General features: G+C 51.5%; 1 protein-coding gene across 1 annotated transcript in view; it reads left to right on the top strand.

Moving 5' to 3' along the window:
• Nucleotides 1–22,668, top strand: part of MGAT5B (alpha-1,6-mannosylglycoprotein 6-beta-N-acetylglucosaminyltransferase B) — an 80,964-nt gene that overhangs the window by 25,947 nt on the left and 32,349 nt on the right. Inside the window, 3 exon segments of the mRNA XM_064151733.1 lie at nucleotides 7,835–7,979; nucleotides 19,925–20,037; nucleotides 21,384–21,457. Coding sequence (XP_064007803.1) covers nucleotides 7,835–7,979; nucleotides 19,925–20,037; nucleotides 21,384–21,457 — 332 coding nt within the window.

Raw genomic sequence — 22,668 nt, 5'->3', positions numbered from 1 at the left:
CAGATACTGGAAGGCCACTCCAAGGTCTTCTTGAAGCCTTCTTCAGGCTGAAGAGCCCCAACTCTTGTCCTCATAGCAGAGCTGCTGCAGCCCTCTGAGCATCTTTGTGGCCACCTCTGGACTTGCTCCAACTGTTCCATGTCCTCCTTGTGTTGGAGGCTCCAGAACTGTACACTTAGTGCCAGGGTTTAGTTAATTAGAAGGTATTGGGTGATAGATTTGACTTAATGATCTCAGAGATCTTTTCCAACCTGGCTGATTCTGTAATCTTTACTGGGGTTTCATGCTGTGGACTCAGGTTTGGGTTTCTCCTGTCTTGCTCCAGCACTGCTTGCAAGTCCCTTGGGGATGCTGCTGGCTGGTGGAAGGGAGAAGCTGGAGGTGCTGGGTACCAGCCTGTCCTCCATCCTCCGAATCACTGGCATGCAGGGTTGGCAGCCGAGCAGACGTTCAGCAAGTGTCTGGGTCTCTGCTTCAGGTTAACAAATTAATCTTGGCTCTTGCATTTTGAAAAGAGTCACTTCAGCACTTTTTTCCTCCTTTCCTTTGGTTTTAATGAGACACACTTTCCAAGAGATGGAATAATCATTGCCAAGAGTGTCAACTAGCTCTTGTTATCCTCCTTAAGCTTCTGGAACAACAACAACAAAAGACTCATGAACAGAAAAAAAGAGAGGTGTTGAGGAAGGGCTTCAGCTTCATCTCCAAGAGCCAGGGGAGGACTGGGATGAGGGGAGAGATGTGCCCTGTGACAGCTCTGCTTTCTGGCAGGGCACCCAAAACTGCAACCCAGTGAAGGCTAAGATGTATTCATTTTTTTTTCTTACTACATTTTCTCTTGGGTTTGGGCTGAGTTTTTATTTCTTTACTGGTGATGGAATATCTCCTCTCACTGTTGACAGCACAGCTCAGAGCTTTGCTGTTGAAAACCACCCTGGAATCACTTGAAAACAGCTGGGAGATTGGGTGGTGGCAGTGACACCAGGGGAAATATCCAATCTGAGGGGGCTGGGGCCTGTAGCTCTGCGTGATGCTGGGTTCTGCAGGATCCAGGGGGAAATGGTTTCATTCCCCAGTGGGAATATCCTCATTCCTCCTCAGGGATTTTGGAACAAGGCTGTGCTTCTGCAGTGAGGATTCAAAAGAGGCTTCCTCAGCTGGGGTCCCTGGAGTGTGGATGCATCCTGATCAGCAGGACATCTCCATCTCTCCTCCTGCTTCAGCATGGGGTGATCCCCAGGAGCTCAGCCCAGGCAGTGGAGATGTGGATCTGAGCACCTCTGTGCGTCCAGCAGGGACATCAGCTCACCGCTGCCTGCTAGAAAGGTCAGCCCTGTGTAGCTCTGTGCCTCAGTTTCTTTTGTGCCCCTGCCCAGGGCAGGATTAGGCTCCCTTTGCAGGGCTGGAGAGGCTTCCAGGACCCATCTCAACCCCCTCAGAAAAGGGCTTTTTTTTCCCAGGTTACTTCTGCAGGGATGAGCTCTCTGAGTGTGTCTGGGTTTTAATCAGGGGCCAGAGCTGTTTCCCTGCCTGAGCTTTTCGAGCAGCCATTTAAATTTCAAATGAGCTGCACCACTAAGCAGGTTTTTTGTCATTAAATGAATGGATTCTGACTACAAACTGGGGTGACAGCCCAGCTCAGAGTGCCAAAGGCAGCAGTGGCTCTCAGTCATCGCCACTGCCTTCCCAGATGTGACCCTTGAATTTTCCTGGTGAGCCAGCATGACCTGACCCTTCTTCAAACAGACAAGCTGGGATCCAAATCCTTGGGCTAGGGGCACCACTCCAGCTGTGGAAATGTGGTGGTTGTGGTTTAAGCCCTCCTGGCCAGCTGAAGGGCTTGTACTGGGTTCTTTTTCTGACTTCCAGACTCACAGGGATGCCTAAGAAGGATGCCCCAAAAACCTGAGTTCAGAGTTTAAGCTCCAACCCAATGGCAATGCTGGAAAGTTGAAGCAGAAGTAAATCCTGAGTGCAAATGCCTGTTATGGGAATGGTCTGTCCTGGAAGCTGCCTAGGACAGGTGGGTAGAGGCTGCTGGGCTCTGTGAGCCATGAGCACATCTCAGCTGTGGGAGGGATGTCACCAGAGTGGGCTCAGTCAGATGGGGAAATAACTGAGGTGGATTTTCTGACTTCAGCCTAGCTCAGAGCTTTGCTGTTTTTCTTGGCCATCTCTTTGCCCAGTTTGCTCAGCTGTGTTTGGGGAGGTTCTTGTACAAACTGAGCTCCAAGTTTCCAAATTTTGTCCCCCATAGCATCTTTTAACTTCAAGTTCCTTTGCACTTCTACCCTGTTAATGGGCCAGGTTGTGACTGGGGCACTGGGAGACCTTCCTGGTGGGACGGGTAAAGGTGACTCCTGCCTTTCCTGACCCCTCCAGAGAGACCTGGAGCTCAGGCTCCCACTGATTAAGCCAGAACTCACCAACTTCTTGCTGTGGGAGTGCAGGCAGTGTTTGGAGAAGAGCCTGGTTTCAATCTCCACGAAAGGCATTTTTCCCTTGGGTTTTGGGGTTGAGGAATTGCTTTTGCTCTCCATTTTTCTTCTGGTTTGTTAGATAGTGTCAGGAGGAATAATGTGCCGCTGATAATCTCAGCCAGGCGTGGCAGACAGCCTTCGGTGAGGTCTAGCTGGCCTGGAGTCAGCTTCTCAGAGGGGTTAGGGGTTGGCTGGTAACCCCTTGTTCACATGCCCAGCAGCGACAAGCAGCTGCAGCGCAGCTCCCTTTGTGCTCGCTGGGGCGAGAGCCTGGCAGGGCCCCCAGCTTTGGCTGTGGTGATGCTGCAGCCCTCCTCCACCAGGGCTGGAGAACTGTCCTCTGGCAGCTATGGCTCCAGTGCTGCAACATCTGGAGCTGTGAGTTACTGGGTGATTTACTCTGCCCAGGGAGGTGGTGGAGTCTCCCTCTCTGGAGATACTCAAGACCCATCTGGATGAGTTCCAGTGTGATCTGCCCTGGGTGCTCTTGCTCTGGCAGGGGGGGCTGCATCAGATGATCTTTTGAGGTCCCTTCCAGCTCCCAACACTCTATGATTCTACTGGGGGAGCAGTGGGGAGGAACTGAGGCTGCATCTCCACAGCAGCAGGAGCTGTTGTGCTGAGCTGGTTCCCCCCACAGCCATGCACACCACTCCTATCTGTTACCCAAACCACCCAGACCTTCTGTTCAGGCCAGGCTCTGTGCTGCCTGATGCACACAGCAGCTTGGCCAGCTCCTGCAGGGAGGAGAAGCCCATGTCAGGGCTGTCCCTGGCAGGTGATCATAGAATCAGCCAGGTTGGAAGAGACCTCCAAGATCATCCAGTCCAACCTAGCACCCAGCCCTGTCCAATCAACTAAGCCATAGCACTAAGTGCCTCATCCAGTCTCTTCTTGAACACCTCCAGGGATGGTGACTCCACCACCCTGGGCAGCCCATTCCAATGCCCATCACTCTCTCTGGCAAGAACCTCCTCCTAGAATCCAGTCTATATTGAGGCCACCCCTGAGCCTCCTTTTCTGCAGGCTGCACACCCCCAGCTCCCTCAGCCTCTCCTCACAAGGCTGTGCTCCAGGCCCCTCACCAGCTTCATTGCCCTTCTCTGGACATGTTCCAGTACCTCAACTTCTCTCTTGAATTGAGGAGCCCAGAACTGGACACAGCACTCAAGGTGTGGCCTGACCAGTGCTGAGTCCAGGGGCAGAAAAACCTCCCTTGTCCAACTGGCCACACTGTTCCTGATGCAGGCCAGGATGCCATTGGCTCTCTTGGCCACCTTGGGGAGGTCTAGGCTGGATGTTAGGAGGAAGTTGTTGCCAGAGAGAGTGATTGGCATTGGAATGGGCTGCCCAGGTAGGTTTCTGACACAGGCCAGCTCCATCTCACCGCTGGGGCTGGGCTGGGTGTGGGATGCTGTGTGATAGCTCCAGAGGATGCAGCAGCACAGCACAACCTCTGGCTGTGCCAGACCCCTTCTTGCATCTGCCTTCAAATGCATGAGGTGTCCACAAATCCCAGGAGCCACCCAGGGTGTCCAGCAGCTACTCAGCTCCCCAGCACAGCCTGCCTGGCTCCTGCTGCTCCCCAAATTAAGTCTGTGCTGCCTTCTGAAGGGCACATGTGAGTGGAGCGGTGGAGATAAGCTAAATGGGAGAAGTTGAGGGGATTAGGCACTGATTAAGTTATTACTAATGTGAAATGAGCTGCACTGAGATGAAACAGGAGCTTTATTTTCTGTTCCCTGGCTCCAGGCTCGGGGCTGCTTGTCACCAGGCAGCAGATCAAACTAGGAGCCAGGAGTTGGCTTGTCCCCTGGTGCTGTCAGCACAGCAGCAGGTCGGTGCTCTGCAACCCCTTAGGAAGCAGAGCATTAAATGGGGCTGGGACCTGGGGTGGTTCTGTGCTGGGGAGGGTCTGCTGGGATGTAGTGCTTGAGGCAGAGGTGTTTCAGTGCTGGCACATCCACCCTGTGGTAGATTGCACAGGAGCATAGAGTTGCTTTGGTAGGAAAAGACCTCCAAGATCATCAAGTCCAACACCACAGTGCCCACTAAACCACGTCCCAAAGTGCCATGTCCATGCATCTTTGAACACCCCCAAGGATGGTGACTCCACCACCTTCCTGGGCAGCCCATTCCAATCCCTGACCACCTCCAGTAAAGAAATTACAGAATCACAGGATTGTCAGGGTTGGAAGGGACCTCAAAGGGCATCCAGTTCCAACTCCCCTGCCATGGGCAGAGATGCCTCACTCTAAATCAGGTTGGTTCTCTCTAATATCCAACCTAAACCTTCCCTGGTGCAATGTCAGGCCATTTCCCCTCATTCTTCACCTGGTATGAGGGAGAAGAGGCTGACCCCCACCTCCCTGCAACCTCCTTTCAGGGAGTTGTACAGAGCAATGAGATCTCCCTTCAGCTTTCTCTTCTCCTCACTAAACAGTCCCAGTTCCCTCATCTGCTCATCATAAGACCTGTTCTAGGGGCCTTTGAGTAGAAAAAGTGTTTTTTCTCTGCAACAAGAAAATCTGATGCTGCAGAGAGGATGTGTTGGGAGAGAACTACCTATTTGCTCTCTTTCCCATGCTTCTCCTGAAGCCAAAAGCAGGATGCTGGGCTAGGTGGGTCTTGGAGGGTGGAAAATAAAAGTGCAAAATGAAAGGTTAGTTGGTTGCACAGGGAGTCACTGTCCCTGGAGGTGTTCAAGCAACGTGTGAACATAGCACTCTGGGCCATGGCTAATCATAGAATCAGTCAGGGTTGGAAGGGACCACAAGGATCATCAAGTTTCAACCCCCCTGACATGGGCAGGGACACCCTACCCTAGAGCAGGCTGCCCACAGCCTCATCCAGTCTGGCCTTAAACACCTCCAGCCATGGGGCCTCAAACACCTCCCTGGGCAACCCATTCCAGGCTCTCACCACTCTCATGCTGAAACATTTCCTCCTCACATCCAGTCTGAACCTACCCACCTCCAGCTTTGCTCCATTCCCCTCACTCCTGTCACTCCTGATAGCCTAAAAGGTCCCTCCCCAGATTTTTTGTAGGCCCCCTTTAGGTCCTGGAAGGCCACAAGAAAGTCACCTGGGAGCCTCCTCTTCTCCAGACTCAACAGCCCTAACTCTTTCAGTCTGTCCTCATAGCAGAGCTGCTGCAGCCCTCTGAGCATCCTCGTGGCCCTTCTCTGGGCACACTCCAGCATCTCCACATCTCTCTTGTAACAGGGGCTCCAGAACTGGATGCAGTACTCCAGGTGGGGTCTCAGCAGATCAGAGTAGAGGGGGAGAATCACCTCCCTGGCCCTGCTGGCCACACTTCTCCCCATGCAGCCCAGGCTCTGCTTGGCTTTCTGGGCTGCAAGTTCACACTGCTGGCTCATGTTGAGCTTCTTGTCCACCAGCACCCCCAAGTCCCTCTCCTCAGGGATGCTCTCCAGCCACTCACTGCCCAGCCTGGATTTGTGATTGGGATTGCCCTGACCCAAATGCAGGACACTGCACTTGGTCTTGTTGAACCTCATGAAGTTGGCTTGTACCCACCTCTCCAGTCTGTCCAGGTCCCTCTGGATGGCCATGGCCATGTCTGCTCTAGGGTATAGTGTCTCTGCCCATGGCAGGGGGGGTGGAACTAGATGATCCTTGTGGTCCTTTCCAACCCTAACTGATTCTGTGGCAGTGTTGAGTTGATGGTTGGACTGGGTAGTCTTAGAGGTCTTTTCCAGCTAAAACTTAAGCTTGTTGCACATCTTAAGTTAAACTGAATGAGGTGGACAAGTTGGGAGTTTATGTCCAGAGAGGCTGGATCAGGGTTGGTAAAAGCACTGCTTGTCTCAGTTCTAAATTCCCCAGAGACTCAAATATACTTAATAGAACCAATGACAACTTATAGGATGCCTTTCCCTCTTCCCCTCCTCCTTTTTTCAAAGAAAAGGAATTAGATGTAGAGAGGAAAAGGCAAAATACACCCACATAAATGATCTCACTTTGATTTGGAAGTTAGAAGAGGAAAACTTGAACAATAAATAAAAGGTATTTGAGGTAGGGGGTTTGCAAAAGAGGTACAGGGAAGGGAAAACAAGATACAAAATACACATATATACAACCAGATTGATGGCATTGGGCTTGCCCATCTCATGGACTGATGGCATTGGGTTTGCCCATCTCGTGGACTCACAGCCACATGGTAAGCAAAGAGCAACAGGAACAGGAGAGGGATGCTGTCAGGCAGAGAGGCAGGGCAAGAGAGAACAAAATAGGAAGTTCTTCTGTTCTTATAGGGAGCTAGACAGGGAGTGAGCTAACCGCTACACCTGGAGTAAGGTTCAGACTCAACCAAGTGGTGTTGGACTTGATTTATCGTGCCAGAAGCAGGGGCGTGTGGAAACGCTGCCCGCGGAGCTTGGTGTTTGTCTGTGCTGTGTTGGTGGTGCTTCTCCAAATCACAGTGTGAGGCTGGCTGCTGGCATCAGCAAAGCTGCTCTTGGCCAGAGCTGTATAACCTGTGTCTACAGGCTGGGGTCGGAGTGGCTGGAGAGCAGCCAGACAGAGAGGGATCTGGGGGTGCTGATTGATACCCGCCTGAACATGAGCCAGCAGTGTGCCCAGGTGGCCAAGAGAGCCAGTGGCATCCTGGCCTGCATCAGGAATGGTGTGGCCAGCAGGAGCAGGGAGGTCATTCTGCCCCTGTACTCTGCACTGGTTAGACCACACCTTGAGTGCTGTGTTCAGTTCTGGGCCCCCCAGTTTAGGAGGGACACTGAGATGCTTGAGCGTGTCCAGAGAAGGGCGACGAGGCTGGGGAGAGGCCTTGAGCACAGCCCTACGAGGAGAGGCTGAGGGAGCTGGGATTGGTTAGCCTGGAGAAGAGGAGGCTCAGGGGTGACCTTATTGCTGTCTGCAACTACCTGAGGGGTGGTTGTGGCCAGGAGGAGGTTGCTCTCTTCTCTCAGGTGGCCAGCACCAGAACAAGAGGACACAGCCTCAGGCTGTGCCAGGGGAAATTTAGGCTTGAGGTGAGGAGAAAGTTCTTCACTGAGAGAGTCATTGGACACTGGAATGGGCTGCCCGGGGAGGTGGTGGAGTCGCCGTCCCTGGAGCTGTTCAAGGCAGGACTGGACGTGGCACTTGGTGCCATGGTCTGGCCTTGAGCTCTGTGGTAAAGGGTTGGACTCGATGATCTGTGAGGTCTCTTCCAACCTTGGTGATACTGTGATGAGGCAGTTCCCGGACCAGCCAGCCCGCCAGCGGGGCCGGGAGGCGCAGGACCGAGGGCAGCCTTGGCGCTGGAGCCGTGGGCAGGGGGATGGTCTGGGTGCCACTGCCCATGACCGTGTCTCCTCTGTGTGTGCCTGCAGTGATGGGCGCCCTGGAGTCCCGAGGCGTGCTGCGGCGCATGAGCGACATGCTGGAGATGCTGATGAAGAGGATGGACATCCTGGCCAGGCTGGAGAATAGCACTGACTTCCACAAAGGGGATGAAGCACGATTCCCTCTGGACAGGTCAGTCAGCCGTGCTGAGGCCCCACGGAGAGCACTGGGCACAGTGGCTACAGGAGCAAAGAATCCCCTGTGGGCGCTTTGATGCGGGGCTGAGCTGCTGCGTGGGGGTGGTGGAGCTCACCAGGGCATGGGGCTGGGGAAGAGCTTCTGCAGTCTTACTGTTTGCCATTGCTGGGACCCTTTCCTTCTGGGGTCTCTGCAACGGCTGTGGTGTTGGGGGTTACCTGCAGCACCTTTTCCACTTGCAGTGCCTCTCCACTGCTGTGCTGTGGTGGAACTGGAGGTGGGACTCGGCGGTGGCTGGAGCAGTGCCTAGTGCGTGGGCTGTGCTCCCTCTTCCATGAAATCCCAGAGCCAGCTCAGGCAGTTTCTTTGTGTCCATATCCCTCAGGTAGCTGTCAAAATGATTGTTTGAAATCCAGGGCTGATCTGCTCAGCCTTGGAGCTGAGCAAGGCTTAAAACGAAGCAGGAGGAAGCTGTTGGGCCCCAAAGCACTGGCACAGAGCTGGTGCCCTGGCTCCCTGCAATGCATGCACTGCACCCATCCTGGCTGGCAGCTGGAGAGGTCCCATCAGACCTTCCCAGCATGATGTGCTGAGGAGACATGTCCCTTTGCTTTGGGAACCTTCCAGCAGTTACTAATGCTCATTCAGCTGTCACACCAGGGCCTGCAAGAGTGCTAACTAAACCAACTGCAACACAAAAGGGGAGAGATGAGAAACCCAGGAGCTGCTCTTGGGGCAAATGCTGGAGTCAGAGGAGACAGGTAGGTGGCAGGGATGGGCTCATGCAGCAGCCCCTCCTGAGCAATCCCTCTGGAGGTTTTCAAAACCTACCTGGACTTGTTCCTGTGCAACCTGACATAGGTGAACCTGTGTTGGTAGGGGTTTTGGACTTAGATGATCTCTGGATGTCCCTTCTGGCCCCTATCATGACTGTGGTCATGGTATTCTATGCCTGGAGGAGGCCAGAGAGGATATGGACTCAGCACATCAAAACAGCCTTGGGTTTTGTACCTGTGCTGAGATGGGCTTGAGCAGTTGAGATTAGAGAGGTCTTCATTTTCAGGAGGAGAAAATGAGGGACAACTTTTGCTCCTTATAAACTGCCCCTCAGGAGCAATCATAGAATCAACCAGATTGGAATAGACCTCCAAGATCATCCAGTCCAACCTAGCACCCAGCCCTGGCCAATCAACCAGACCATGGCACTGATTGCCTCATCCAGGCTTTGCTTCAACACCTCCAGGGATGGTGACTCCACCACCTCCCTGGGCAGCCCATTCCAATGCCAATCACTCTCTCTGCCAACAACTTCCTCCTAACATCCAGCCTAGACCTCCCCAAGGTGACCAAGAGAGCCAATGGCATCCTGGCCTGCATCAGGACCAGTGTGGCCAGCAGGACAAGGGAGGTTATTCTGTCCCTGTACTCAGCACTGCTCAGGCCACACCTTGAGTGCTGTGTCCAGTTCTGGGCTCCTGAATTCAAGAGAGATGTTGAGGTGCTGCAATGTGTCCAGAGAAGGGCAATGAAGCTGGTGAGGGGCCTGGAACACAGCCCTGTGAGGAGAGGCTGAGGGAGCTGGGGGTGTGCAGCCTGCAGAAGAGGAGGCTCAGGGCAGACCTCATTGCTGTCTACAACTACCTGAAGGGAGGCTGTAGGCAGGTTGGGTTGGTCTCTTCTGTCAGGCAACCAGCAACAGAACAAGGGACACAGCCTGGGGCTGTGCTGGGAGAGGTCTAGGCTGGATGTTAGGAGGAAGTTGTTGTCAGAGAGAGTGATTGGCATTGGAATGGGCTGCCCAGGGAGGTGGTGGAGTTGCTGTCCCTGGAGGTGTCGAAGCAAAGCCTGGATGAGACACTTAGTGCCATGGTCTGGTTGACTGGCCAGGGCTGGGTAATAGGTTGGACTGGATGATCTTGGAGGTCTCTTCCAACCTGCTTGATTCTATGATTCTGTGACTTAATCTGCTGTGAAACCTGGGCTGAGATCCCATGGAATGAGGGTGCTGAGGTCCCACTCTCTTTGGGGGCACCCAGCTGCAACCCCTAGGGACCCTCTGTGCCATGGGAGAATGGGCACCACTAATCACTCCAGGACTAAGTGGTGTATGCTGAATCCACCCAGGTCAGCACCATGGCTCTGGAGGTGTCCTGCTGCTGTTTGTTAATTATGATCCTGGGACTCTACCAGGGGCTTTTTTCTGCCTTCCCTCCTTGTCTCTGTCTCTTTGATCACCAGTGACCGACTTGAAGCTGTCAGCAGAAGATAATACAATTAAAGGGTGACAATTTCAAAGGGGATTTATCCTTTAAAGCGTCTCTGGTGGCCTCCTTCATCTCCTCCTCTGCTCAGCAAAGCTGCCAGAGAGGGCTCTGTGATTGCACCTGCGCAAAGGGGATGTGTCCTGGTTTGTACCTAGTGCTGTCCTGCTTAATGCTGCATCCCCAGCAAGATCAGCAGGGCTTGGTGTTTGCAGAGCCCCAGAGAAGAGGAAGGGGCTGAAAGCTTCAGCAGGCTTTATGGGATAGCCTGTGAGCACTGCCCCTCTCCAGCACTTCTCCAGTGGAGGGCAGGGTTGGCTTTGCCCCTTGGGAAGTACAAAGAGGAATTGAAGTATATGAGGTGTAGTTAATGGCCTGCCTTGGAAAGCCCTCCAGCAGCTTTCTGTGGCTGAAAGTTGCTCCAAGCTCTTTCTTGCTCCCTAGGTGCTGACTGAATACTCTGTAGGAGCCCTCTAGCCTCTTGCAATGCTTTGGATTAGACTCTTGGAACCCCTAAACACCCAACATCCTCAAAAGAACTGATCAGGGGGGTTGAGGGACGTCACACTAGGGTAAGGTGGCACAGGCTGCACCCACGACTCAGCCTGCTGTGGCCCTGGGCATTGCTGGATCCCTTCTCCTGCCGTCCCTGGGCTCCCCCTGGTTTGTGCTGGGAAGGTAAGGGATGAGTTCCCTAAGGAGGATGAGCAGCAGCCTGCCAGTCAGCTGCAGAAAAAATCAATACTGCTGTTAATTGAATGCAAGCCTCCTAAATCAGCAGAGGGGAGGAAATTAGAGGTACTTATGGAAGCCTCCTGGAGAGTTATTTACTGGGCAAGGGAAATAGTAGTTTGTAATGGAAGTGTTGGTCCCCTGCTGGAAAGCGCCTGGGAGGGAAAGAGGCAGCCCAAAGAGGCTGGTCCAAGCTGGTACTGTAACTGGACAGTGCTGTGGCTCAGAGAAGGCCTTTCCCAGGAGTTTGTCGCTCCTGCCCACCCCATGCCCACAGAGAAGTGGCAGTTGGGAGGGCTGGGGTCAGTGCTGGCATCCCTGGTTGTCCATCCTCCCCTCCCCACCGGTGGTTAGCCTGCAAAGGCTGTTATTTGCTAACGGCTGATTAATCTTCAAGCTTAATTACTGGCAAGGCTCAGTTAATTTCCACACACTTTAAGTATTTGTTCTTGTAATCATTACATGAGTCCATATTCCCCCAGTAATTAAAAGTCTCACAATATGACACTAAATGGGTGATGTTCCAGCATCCTGCCAGCCTGCCTCTATTAATTCCTGAGTTGTTGCCCTTGATGAGTTGGCTTTAGTGAAACCACTGCCAGCTGCTGGGGTCCTCTGTTATGCAGGTGAGCTCAGACAGGTCACAGACCCTTCCATGTATTTTCTTCTCAGCATGCAGTGGGGTTCAGAGGCCATCTGCAAGGTGAGGCTGGTGCTACGTGGTGTGAGAGCTGTCTGGAACAGCAGCCTATGGGGGAGGTAAAACTCATCCTGTGATCCAGCTCAGCATTGCTGGGTGGTGATTTTGGTGAGCAGAGCTCAGCCACAGGAGCAGCATCAGCAGAGCTCAGCAGCCAGCTCTGCAGGAACCTTCCTCCCCAGTGCTCTCTTTCTTCACAGGTTTCACAACTCATTTCATTCTAGCTAAGGCAGTTCCTTTCTAGCTCCTGGGAAGCTCTCCAGCCTGGTCCTGGATGCTGTCAGTGTTTGCTTGGAGAGGCTGGGAACAGTGCAGAAGGTTGCTAAGGACTCCTCAGTCTGGGGTCCCCATCAGGGTTGGGGAAGGAGTTGTATGGGGAAGTCCATGCCTGGGCAGCTGAGATCAGTGGCTTTGCTCTCTCGGGTAGAGTGGAGAGGTGGCTGTGTGCCCAGGGAGCTGGGTCAATCCACGTGCCCCCACCTTACCCAAGGGGTTTTGGGCTTGTTGGGAGAGATCACCAGTATGGTGGGAGGATGGAGGTGCCCATGTGAGTCCAGATCATTCACACTTTCCCCTCCAAGCTCCCAGGCTTCACTTCCAGCTCAGTTTGCTGAAGCTGATTCTCCTTTGCTTTCTGTTTCTTTTGTGCCTTTCTGCCCCAAAACATCACTGAATCAGCCAGCTTGGAAGAGACCTCCAAGATCATCCAGTCCAACCTAGCAAACCAGCCCTATCCAATCAACCAGACCATGGCACTAAGTGCCTCATCCAGGCTTTGCTTCAACACCTCCAGGGATGGTGACTCCACCACCTCCCTGGGCAGCCCATTCCAATGGCAAATCTCTCTGTGAAGAACTTCCTCCTAATCTCCAGCTTATACCTTCCCTGGCACAACTTGAGACTGTGTCCCCTCATTCTGTGCTAGAGGCTGCCTCACCACTGGGCTTGCAAATGTGGCTTCTTGATGCATCAACACATGGAGGCAAAGTGCTGCTGCTGGTGGTTTGTGCTGCTGCTACCCAGATATGTGGGTCAAGCCTGCTCTGAGGTTCAGGAGGATAGTGAAGGTTTGGGCATGTGGATTCATCTTAGTGTCCTGCCTGGGGAAGGATCTCAGAGCACTTTATTGCATTCTTAATATATTTTAGTTAATGATCTTGGTTATACATTACTGGGAAGTTCTTCCTATGCTGACAAGCTCCTGGCTTTGATGGAAAAGTTGATTTTATACCTATTTCTATCTATCTATTTAAATGAAATTTACTAAATGTCAGCATCTTCCCTTGGAGTATTCAGCCAGGGGCTTTGGGTTAGCTCAGGGTCCGGTCCTTTAAAGGCATTGGTGTGAAAAACACCACCAGAGTAAAGGGAGATTAAAATAAATGGAAGCACTTTGGTGAGTTGTGGAGTCTCCTTCTCTGGAGACTTTCAAGGCCTGTCTGGATGTGTTCCTCTGTGATCTGTGTTAGTATTGTCCTGCTCTGGCAGGGGGGTTGGATTCGATGATCTCCTTGGGTCCCTTCCAGCCCCTAACATCCTGAGAGCCTGTGAGTATCTGTAAAGTGATTTATGGCACAAGTTGGTGTTGGGGGATGTCAGGAAGGACTCTGCCTCTGCATCATCCCATGTTTGCTTTGGATGAGTTTCCAAGGAGCTTTTCCCATCCTGAAACAAGTTCTCTGGGGTATTTGCTCAGGCTGAATTCTCAGTGGGCACACAGCCAAAACAAGCTCCCACCTTTGTTCAGGTGCTCATGAAAAGAAGACTGAGCTGTCTCTCTCAGCTCTGAGGTATAAAGGCTGTGGGATCACCTCTGGGATTTCAGCTCCCTGTGCTGCAAAGCCTTCATGGAGCTGAATATCAGGCTGAGATTCATGTCCCCAGAGCAGGGAAGCAGATAAAGCCCAGCACTATCCCTGGACACTCTTCCTGGCTGTTTTCTTCTGAGCCTTGGGGATTTCTCTTGAGGAGGAAAAAAAAATCCCCAAAACATCTGTAAGGAGGCAAATGGCATCACAGATGCTGTAATAAGCAAGTTGAAACCTCTTGGTAAACTGCTCTGTGCAGTTTGATGTTTTATCTTCAGAGCATCTGCTCCGCTCCGTCTGCATCAGGCTTCCCAAAGCCCCTGCTTCCACCAGTTAATGGCAAGAAATATCAGATGAGGAAGCAAATATGTTTTAAGGCTTGTATTATGAAGACAGCACGGAAAAAAGGAAGAGATTCATCTTTTCATAATGCCACTTCTGTGAGAGGCAATAAAAACACAGCTCCTTGTAAAGGGATAAACGAGCTGGGGCTGAGCCGCTGCGGCGGGGCTGGGGCCAAGAGGCAAAGCGAAGGGAACCAAATTAATGGGTGGAGGGGAAAAAAAAAATAAGGAAGTGAAGGTAAAGTCAAGCTCTGGCTATATAATGTGGCAAATGGTCTGCCAGTTGGGAAAGATACATCTTAATAGCAGCTTTTGAGAAGGGATGACTATGGGATGCGGTGCGTTACGAGGCACCGGTGTGATCCGAATCTTTAATCGGCGTGGGAGAAGTATAAATCTGCAAGTGATAAAGGCAAAATCGATGTGGATGGTTAGGAGGAAAAAGTCCTGTGTTTGCTGGAGTAAATGGTTTTAAGGTCCCAGGGGAAAAAAAAACAAAAAACATGGCTCTAGAAAAGGCAGAGTAATTAAAAAAGCTGGGGAGGGACTTTTTAGGCTATCAGGGAGGGACAGGACTGGGGGGAATGGAGCAAAGCTGGAGATGGGTAGGTTCAGGCTGGATGTGAGGAGGAAGTTGTTGAGCATGAGAGTGGTGAGAGCCTGGAATGGGTTGCCCAGGGAGGTGGTTGAGGCTCCATCCCTGGAGGTGTTTAAGGCCAGGCTGGATGAGGCTGTGGGCAGCCTGCTCTAGGGTAGGGTGTCCCTGCCCATGTCAGGGGAGCTGGAACTAGATGATCCTTGTGGTCCCTTCCAATCCTGACTGAGTCTATGATTCTAATTCATTGGAGTCTCACTGGCTGGAGCAGCCCCTGCTGCATTTTACTGGAGTTTGTGTGGTGCTGTGGGAAAATCTGAAAGCATCAAGGGGACAAAAAGAAACCTTGAAAGCTGATTGATGCTCCCTGTGAAGAGGTAGGGTTGGAAGCAAGTTTTTCTTCCTTCTGGGCTGGTGAGGCCAGGCTGGCATGGCAGATCAGCTGGGGAGGTGTAGCTGGATGTTGAATTGATGCTTACAGAATTGCAGACTGGTGATCGTAGAACCAGTCAGAGTTGGAAGGGACCACAAAGGTCATCTAGTTCCAACCCCTCTGCTATGGGCAGGGACAACCCACCCTAGATCAGCCTGGCCTTAAACACCTCCAGGAGTGGGCCCCCAACCACCTCCCTGGGCAACCCATTCCAGGCTCTCACCACTCTCATGATGAAAAACTTCCTCCTCACATCCAGTCTGAACCTATCCACCTCCAGCTTTGCTCCTTGTGTTGGAACAGATCTCTGGAGATCATCGAGTCCAACCCCTCTGCTAGAGCAGGTTTGCCTAGATCAAGTGGCACAGGAACACATCCAAGTGGGTGTGGAATCTCTCCAGAGAAGGAGGCTCCACAGCCTCTGTGGGCAGCCTGCTCCAGGGCTCTGGTGCCCTCAAAGTAAAGAAGTTTGTCTTAAGTTGAAGTGAAGCCTCCTGTGTTCTGGTTTGCAGCTGTCACACCTTGTCATAGAACCATAGAATGCTAAGGGTCCTCCAGAGATCATTGAGTCCACCACCTGCAAAGTAGGACCACCTAAGGCAGGTCACACAGGAATGCTTCTAGATGAGTTTTGAAGATGTCCAGAGAAGGAGGCTCCAGAACCTCTCTGAGCAGCTTGTTCCAGGGCTCTGTTACCCTCACAGCAAAAAAGTTTTTTCTTGTGTTGAGATGGAATTTCCTCTGACTGAGTTTATGTCCACTGCCCCTCATCCTGTCACTGGGTACCACTGAGAAGAATCTGGCCCCATCCTCATGATCTCCACTCTTCAGTTATTGATGTGCACTGCTAAGATCCTCTCTCAGGCTGCTCTTTTCCAGGCTGAAGCCCCCCAGGTCTCTCAGCCTCTCCTCTGAAGAGCTGTCACTGAGCAGAACAAGCCACTCAGCTTGTCCTTCCCAGTGTCTCCAGTTACTAAGAATAAGGCATCAGACTCTGATGAGCTACAGAAAACCTTTCTGCCTTTGAGGTGGTTTTAAATGTCTTATTTTCTTGTCCTCTGCCCAGGTGGCAAAGCCCTCTAATGATAGGTGATGTAACTCACACTTAACCTTCCTGTCATCGCTTAACACATTAAGTGGAATTTGCTGCTCAAGTGTTGTTCTTGTTGCCCAGCAGATAAAGCCACCCCCACAGAGGGTGGATCCTTATTTTTGAGGGATGCTTCCTACTGTTTTTCCATCTTCTTAATGTGTACCAAGAACCATGGTGGGTATTTTTCTGTGTGTTGCTCATAGAATCAACCAGGTTGGAAGAGACCTCCTCTGTGTTTTGGGGAAAGCCTTGCAGGGCTCATACAAAGCAGCTGCCTTGCTTGTGAGAACTGGAAGTGCTGTCTGAGGGGGATGATCTGACAACAAGGGGCTCTGAGCTGAAAGCTTGTATTTGGGGAGCAGCTGTAGCTTGCAAGATATGAGCAAGCTGGTGAAGATGCTGGGCCAGACCCATCACCCAGACAAAACCACTGCTGTGGCTGGAGCTCCAGCAGGACTCAACTGGTTGCAAGGCTGAGCTAGAAGAAAGTCATGTCATTAGGGCAGTGATCCTGATGTCTGTTTCCATTTCTTCCTGGGTGCCCAGTGCTCAGCTCTGGCTGAGCTGAGGTCACCAGAGAAGGGGATTGAGGTTGCCATTGACTTTTGCACTTCACCTAATTATTTAGGAAGTGAGTTTGAAGCCAGGTGACAAGCAGGAGAGCTGCTGGAAGGAGGCAGAAGTTGAGTTATGGGAAATCTGGCTGCTCTGAAGTGTGGGATCAGGGCTGCTCTGCTTGTCCTCTCTTCTTGAGATGGAGAAAGCTGAGGAGCATCTCCACCAAGCCCAAGTCCCTCTCTTGTTGTTGGAGCTGGAGACTGGGTTTGCTGGCTCTAAATCCACTGCATCCTTGTGACATTTGCTCCTCAGCTGTCCCTCCCAGCTGTTCTCTGGGCTCTATCCCCTGCATGCTCTAATAGCTGCTTGCCGGTGGAAACACAGGTCACAGAGATGGAGAGTTCACAGACTCCCAAGGCTGGCTGAGCTTTGCAAACCTCAGACTGAGAGCCTTTTATCTCCTCAGAGCCACACTGAGAAGCAGAGCTTATCACAGGTCATTTCTGTGCCCATATTGTGCAGAGCCTCACGAACAGCCTCCCTGACGCAGCGGCGACAGTTGCTGGCAGGGCACCTGGGGTTTATTCTCTGCAAAGGTCGAGAGGTACTTGGGGGCAATGGAGTCCTCTGCATTTAATTGTTATTTCTTAAAAGTCTGGGCTGTGTGGCTCCCTGTGGAGGTATGCAGGCTGCATATTGATGGTCATAAACCACGCCAGGAGGAAAAATGTGGGCTGCTCTCTGCTGGAGAATGGACTTTAAATCAACAAGCGATGCAGTAGCGGTTCATAAAACTGGGATTTTTTTTTAGCCTCGAGGACACAGGTACTTTAAATCCCAGCCTTCAGGTTCACTGAGCTGCTGGAGAACAAGCATAAAACTTCACCAGCAAGGATCTGACATCAGCACTTTTTTACTTCTCTTCCCACCCCTCCCCCGGTGCCAGGAGTATTCAAGGTAGCTCTTTTGGTTTTGCTCACTGCCTGTGACATATCCTTGTATTCTAATGAGCTTGGCAGCAGCAGGAGCTAAAACTTATGACCCAGCTGCTGCAGAAGGGGAAATTATTTATTGTGATAACTGTGCTCGTCAAGATGTGGTTTTTGTTTGTGGTGGAAGCAGCAGGAGAGGGGTTGGAGGTGAAGAGCTTGCTCCTTGTCGAGCCTGGCAGGACACCACTGCTGATGGATGGAACTCTCTTGCCCTGTGTTAGAATACACCAGTGTGATGGTTTGGGTGTAACATCCCCACCTCAACCCCCCCAGTTGTGAAAATCACCCAGATTAGACTCAGCTGAGCTGGAAATTAAAGAATGAAGCTTTGTAGTTACAGCTTAGCACAATATGTAAGCAGATATTTACAATCTATATACAGCTACAGACAGAAATAGGCAAGTTAAAAAGACAATACAGAAACACAGCAGCCCCCCCCCGAAACCAGAGTCCCCAGGAGGGGCTCCAAATCACCCTTCCACCTTCCTACCACCCCTCAACCTTATCCCAGACTTTGCCTTACATTCAAGGTGAGTTTGGAGAGCTGGCCAGGGGGGTTAGGGAGCAGATGGATTAGTTAGCAAGTTAGGGAGAGAAGTGCAGGCAGCCAGAGAGAGCAAATCCATAATCTATATTCATATTCTTGTTTTTAAACATCTCAGCAGGCCTAGGAGTGAAGTAGACATCACCACTGTTTCTTTTTCACAGCCTGTCATCTAATTCTTCTCACTTAAATATCCCAGCTAGGCTCAAACTAGCACAACGAGGTTTTGACTGATGCTCAGCTCTTCACAGGGCTCTCTCGCTCTGTCTACACAATGTAGATGGGTTTAATGGTGCTGTTCACCCAGGTTTAGTGCTTGGACTGCTGGAATCTCATCTCAAGAAGGTGCTCCTGGGCTGCAGTATGCAGGTCAGCCTTGGTTCATGTGGTGCTGCTGATGCTGATCGTGGCAGCCTGTCTGGACACCCTGCCACAGAATCACAGAATGGTTCATACTGGAAGGAACTTTTAAGACATTTAGTTCCAACCTCCCTGCCATGGACAGGGACATTCCCCTCTAGATCAGGTTGCTTCCAAGCCTCACCCAGCCTGGTTTTAAACACTTCCAGGGATGAGGCATCCACAACTTCTCTGGGCAACTCGTTTCAGTGTTCCACCACCCTCACAGTAAAGAACTTCTTCCTGATGTCCAATCTGAATCTACCCTGCTCTAGTTTCAAACCACATGGCCTTGTGTATTCCCTGTACCCTGTCCCCACCCTCACAGTAAAGAACTTCTTCCTGATGTCCAATCTGAATCTACCCTGCTCTAGTTTCAAACCACATCCCTGTCCCAAATCCCTGCTCCTCACCAGATACCTGGAAATCCTTTCACTTGCATCTCCAGTGGAGGGGCTGGCTCAGGCCATCCACATGTCCTACCTGTCTTGCAGCTGTCTGCATTCTGCTCCAGACCCATGAGCATCCTCAGCCCTCCTCCAGCTTTGTCTGCCTTTCTTTGTACTTCTTCTTTCTCTCTCTCTTTTATTTTCTTCTTCCCTCAGCAGGGCTCCCTCCGTGCACCGTGAGGCCAATGATCACCGCAGAGGATTTTTCAAACCGAGCACATCTGAAATTAGAAGAACAATTTTTTTTCCCCAGCCTATTTAATGCTTCCCTGTGTAAAATGCACAGATGTAGCTGTGTTTTTTTTTTCAGCAGAACATGGCAGAATGCTGAGTTCTGTAGGCTTTTATTAAACCTCCTGGAAGGCAGCGACTTCTGTGCCTGGTACACACCAAACCAGGTCATGGAATCATTGAATGTTAGGGGTTGGAAGGGACCTCCAGAGATCATCCAGTCCAACCCCCTTGCCAAAGCAGGATCACCCAGGGCAGGTCACACAGTATTGCACATCCAGGTGGGTCTTAAAAGTCTCCAGAAAGGAGGACTCCACAACCTCTCTGGGCAGTCTGTTCCAGGGCTCCAGAAGGGTCACAGCTTTCCCTCATGTTCAGCTGGAACTTTCTGTGCTCCAGTTTGTGACCATTGCCCCTGGTCCTATCACAGGGCACCACTGAAAGAGTCTGGCACCTTATTCTTGGCACTTAACCCTTCACATATTTGTAAACCTTGATAAGATCCCCTTTCAGTCTTGTCTTTTCCAGTCTAAAGAGCCCCAGGTCTCTCAGCCTTTCCTTCCTCATCAGACATGCTCCAGTCCCTTCATTATCCTCCATTGGATACTCTCCAATACATCCCTGTCCCTCTTGAACATCAGAGTACTCTGATGCGGTCTCACTAGAGCATGTCCCCATATTGCATCCTGCAGCCAACATCAATCTGCTGGAATCTTCCAAGGATGGCAAGTTTGCTATAAGCACCCTTGGGTGTCACCATAGGGAGACATCAAGTTACCAGGGTCTGTTTTTCTTCTCAGGTTCCAGCCAGCTGCTGGGTTGATGGAGAGGATCCAAGCTATAGCTCAAAACGTCTCAGACATCGCAATAAAGGTTGACCAGATCCTCCGGAACAGCCTCCTGAACGGGAAAGGTGAGTGTGCCCCCCAGGTTCCTGTGCTCCAAACCTCCTGTGGCTTCTGCAGTGGCAGTGGGCAGGCCCAGCCAAGCCTACCCTGGAAAACTGGTGAAAATGCAGGAGGATGGATGTGGATCTGAGGTTACTCAGCTTGCTCCTGTCTTCAGGACTAGCAGGGCACCCTGAAGCTCTTTGGCAGATCTCCTAGGGCTGTTTGTGTCCAATTGTGTGCTGAACCAGCACATGGTCACACATTCTCTTTGAGGAGAGGAGGTCCTGAGTGTGGTCTGAACCTCCTCAGAGGTTTCTAGGACTCTCACCTTGCTATTACAGCCAGGAAGGCTGCATGGGGAACCACCTTCAGGGTCCCTGACAGCAGTAATGTCCTAAAAGCGCTGCCTTGCTTAGCCCAGGAGGATCTGAGCAGGGAAGATCAATCTGCAGAGGAGCAAGAGCTAGAAAACTCAGGCAGGAATGGTGACAAGTGTGGATTGCTGACAGAAGTAAATGGCACCCAATTAAATGCAGAGTTAAAGAGGAGAAGCAGGGCCAGCACAAACACCGGGATAGAAATGTGTGGTGCTTTGAATCCAAAGCCCAGCAACTCGGATCCAGTGCCTGGAGAGTCACTTCCATCCCACTCTGGCAGTGCTGGGGGGGCACTTGGGCTCCACAGACATTTTTCCAGAGACAGCTGCACGGTTCCCAGGATCTGGGCTGGCATCATCAAGTAGGAGATGCTTCCATTGTCTCTTCCACCTCATGCTCTTCAGCTTCAGGCAAAGGAAGGTTACGGTAGGGATGGTGTCTTCTGTTAGTCCACCCAGAGAGGAACAAAGGATCCTGTTACCTTTTCATCTACATTTGTGACCTATTCTGGGGCTGACCCTGGGGGCTGAGTCTTCTCTTGGCAGCTCAGCAGGACAGTTTTCACTGTAAATTCACAGTGTAAAGGCTGGCAAGTTGCTTCCTTATATCACCAGCCTGGTCCAGACCCCAGGTCCTGTTAATCACCTACAAGCAAGCTGCTTTGAGCCCTTCTCAGCAGCTTCTATCCCAGACAGCTGTACCCTTGACTTGTGGAATTGAGGGAAGGAAACTCTGCTCTCAGCACTGAAGCAGGGCTGTGGTGGATTTTCTCTGTTTCCTCCCTGACCTTGGGGAAGATGCTTCACATTTTGGTGCCCTGGTCCATCAAGTGGGATAAGGCTGTCTGCTGACCCAGCCATGGTCCCTATGAATGTACTTAGGGGTTGATAGTCCCATCCTATCCCAGCCTATCACATCAGCCCATCCCATTGTTTATAACTGCTCTGCCAGCATGTTCTGACTGTCCTCATACCCCAATTGTCTTTCTGCAGTGGTGGAAGGCAGGAGGGACCAGTGTGAGGTGCCCAGGGACCCCAAGTACCCTGACTGTGCTGGGAAAGTGGAGGTGAGTCAGAATTTTCTGTCCTGGGGAGGGTCTCAACTTGGGATAGAAGCTGCTGGGAAGGGTGCAAAGCAGTGATCCTGGATGGTGAAGTGGGGAGGAGGGTGCTTTAAAATGGGAAAGGTGTGCCAAAGGAGAAGCAGAGCCAAAGATGTGGAAAGCAAAGCACACATGTGCTGTAAGAAGGCCACACATGGGAGATAGGCAACCTCCTCTGGGAGCCTTTGCTATACAAGTGGAACTGTTCTCCCCCATAATAAGTCACACACCTCCAGTTTTAGCTTGATTTTTGTGTCTAGTGGCAGAAGTGTGGAGAGGAGAAAGCACTGTCACCTCCTCTTTAACTATCTGGAGTGTTTGCTGGTGTTAGGGGAGTAATCTCAGCATGGTATGGATGAGCATCTCATTAAGGTGGCCGGGACCTCCATCTCCAATAGGGCATCCTGCCTGATCCAGCCTGCTCTTTATACCTGAACACAGGCTGGCATGTGGCCCAGGGCATGATTGCTGTGCCAGAGAGCATGTTTACATGTGCCAGAGGTGGTATAAGCTGGATATTGGGAGGAAGTTCTTCACAGAGGGAATGATTTGCCATTGGAATGGGCTGCCCAGGAAGGTGGTGGAGTTGCCATCCCTGGAGGTGTTCAAGAAAAGACTGGATGAGGCACTTAGTGCCATGGTCTGGTTGATTTAACAGGGCTGGCTGATAGGCTGGCCTGGATGATCTTGAAGGTCTCTTCCAACCTAATTGATTCTATGATTCTAATTCATCATAGAGTCATAGAATGGTTTGGGTTGGAAGGGGCCTTAAAGATCATCTAGTTTCACCCCACCCGTGCCATGGGCAGGAACACCTCCCACTAGACCAGGTTGCTCAAACCTCCATCCAACCTAGCCTAGAACACTCCAAGGGATGCCCAGGGGCATCCACAACTTCCTTGGGCAGCCTGTTCCAGTATCCCACCACCTTCACTGTAATTTAAAAGCATCTCCCTCTTCCTTCCCATTTCCAGCCTCTCATTTCCAATTCTGGCTTCTGCAGGGACAAGTCTCCCTGAAAAGATGTTGAAGGGCTCCTTAAAATGATACTGGGGGTTTGTGTTTTCCTCTTTCCCTTGATGCCAGCTATCCTTTTCTTCCATGATTTGAGTAAACTGGGAATGGAATGTAGTTGTGGAAGGCTGTGATTTGACCTCTTCTTGGGGTGATTGCTG

Source organism: Pogoniulus pusillus, chromosome 11 (genome assembly GCF_015220805.1).
Source record: "Pogoniulus pusillus isolate bPogPus1 chromosome 11, bPogPus1.pri, whole genome shotgun sequence".
Lineage (NCBI taxonomy): Eukaryota > Metazoa > Chordata > Aves > Piciformes > Lybiidae > Pogoniulus > Pogoniulus pusillus.
Note: the sequence above shows the minus strand (reverse complement) of the source record. Positions and strands in the feature narration are given on the sequence as shown.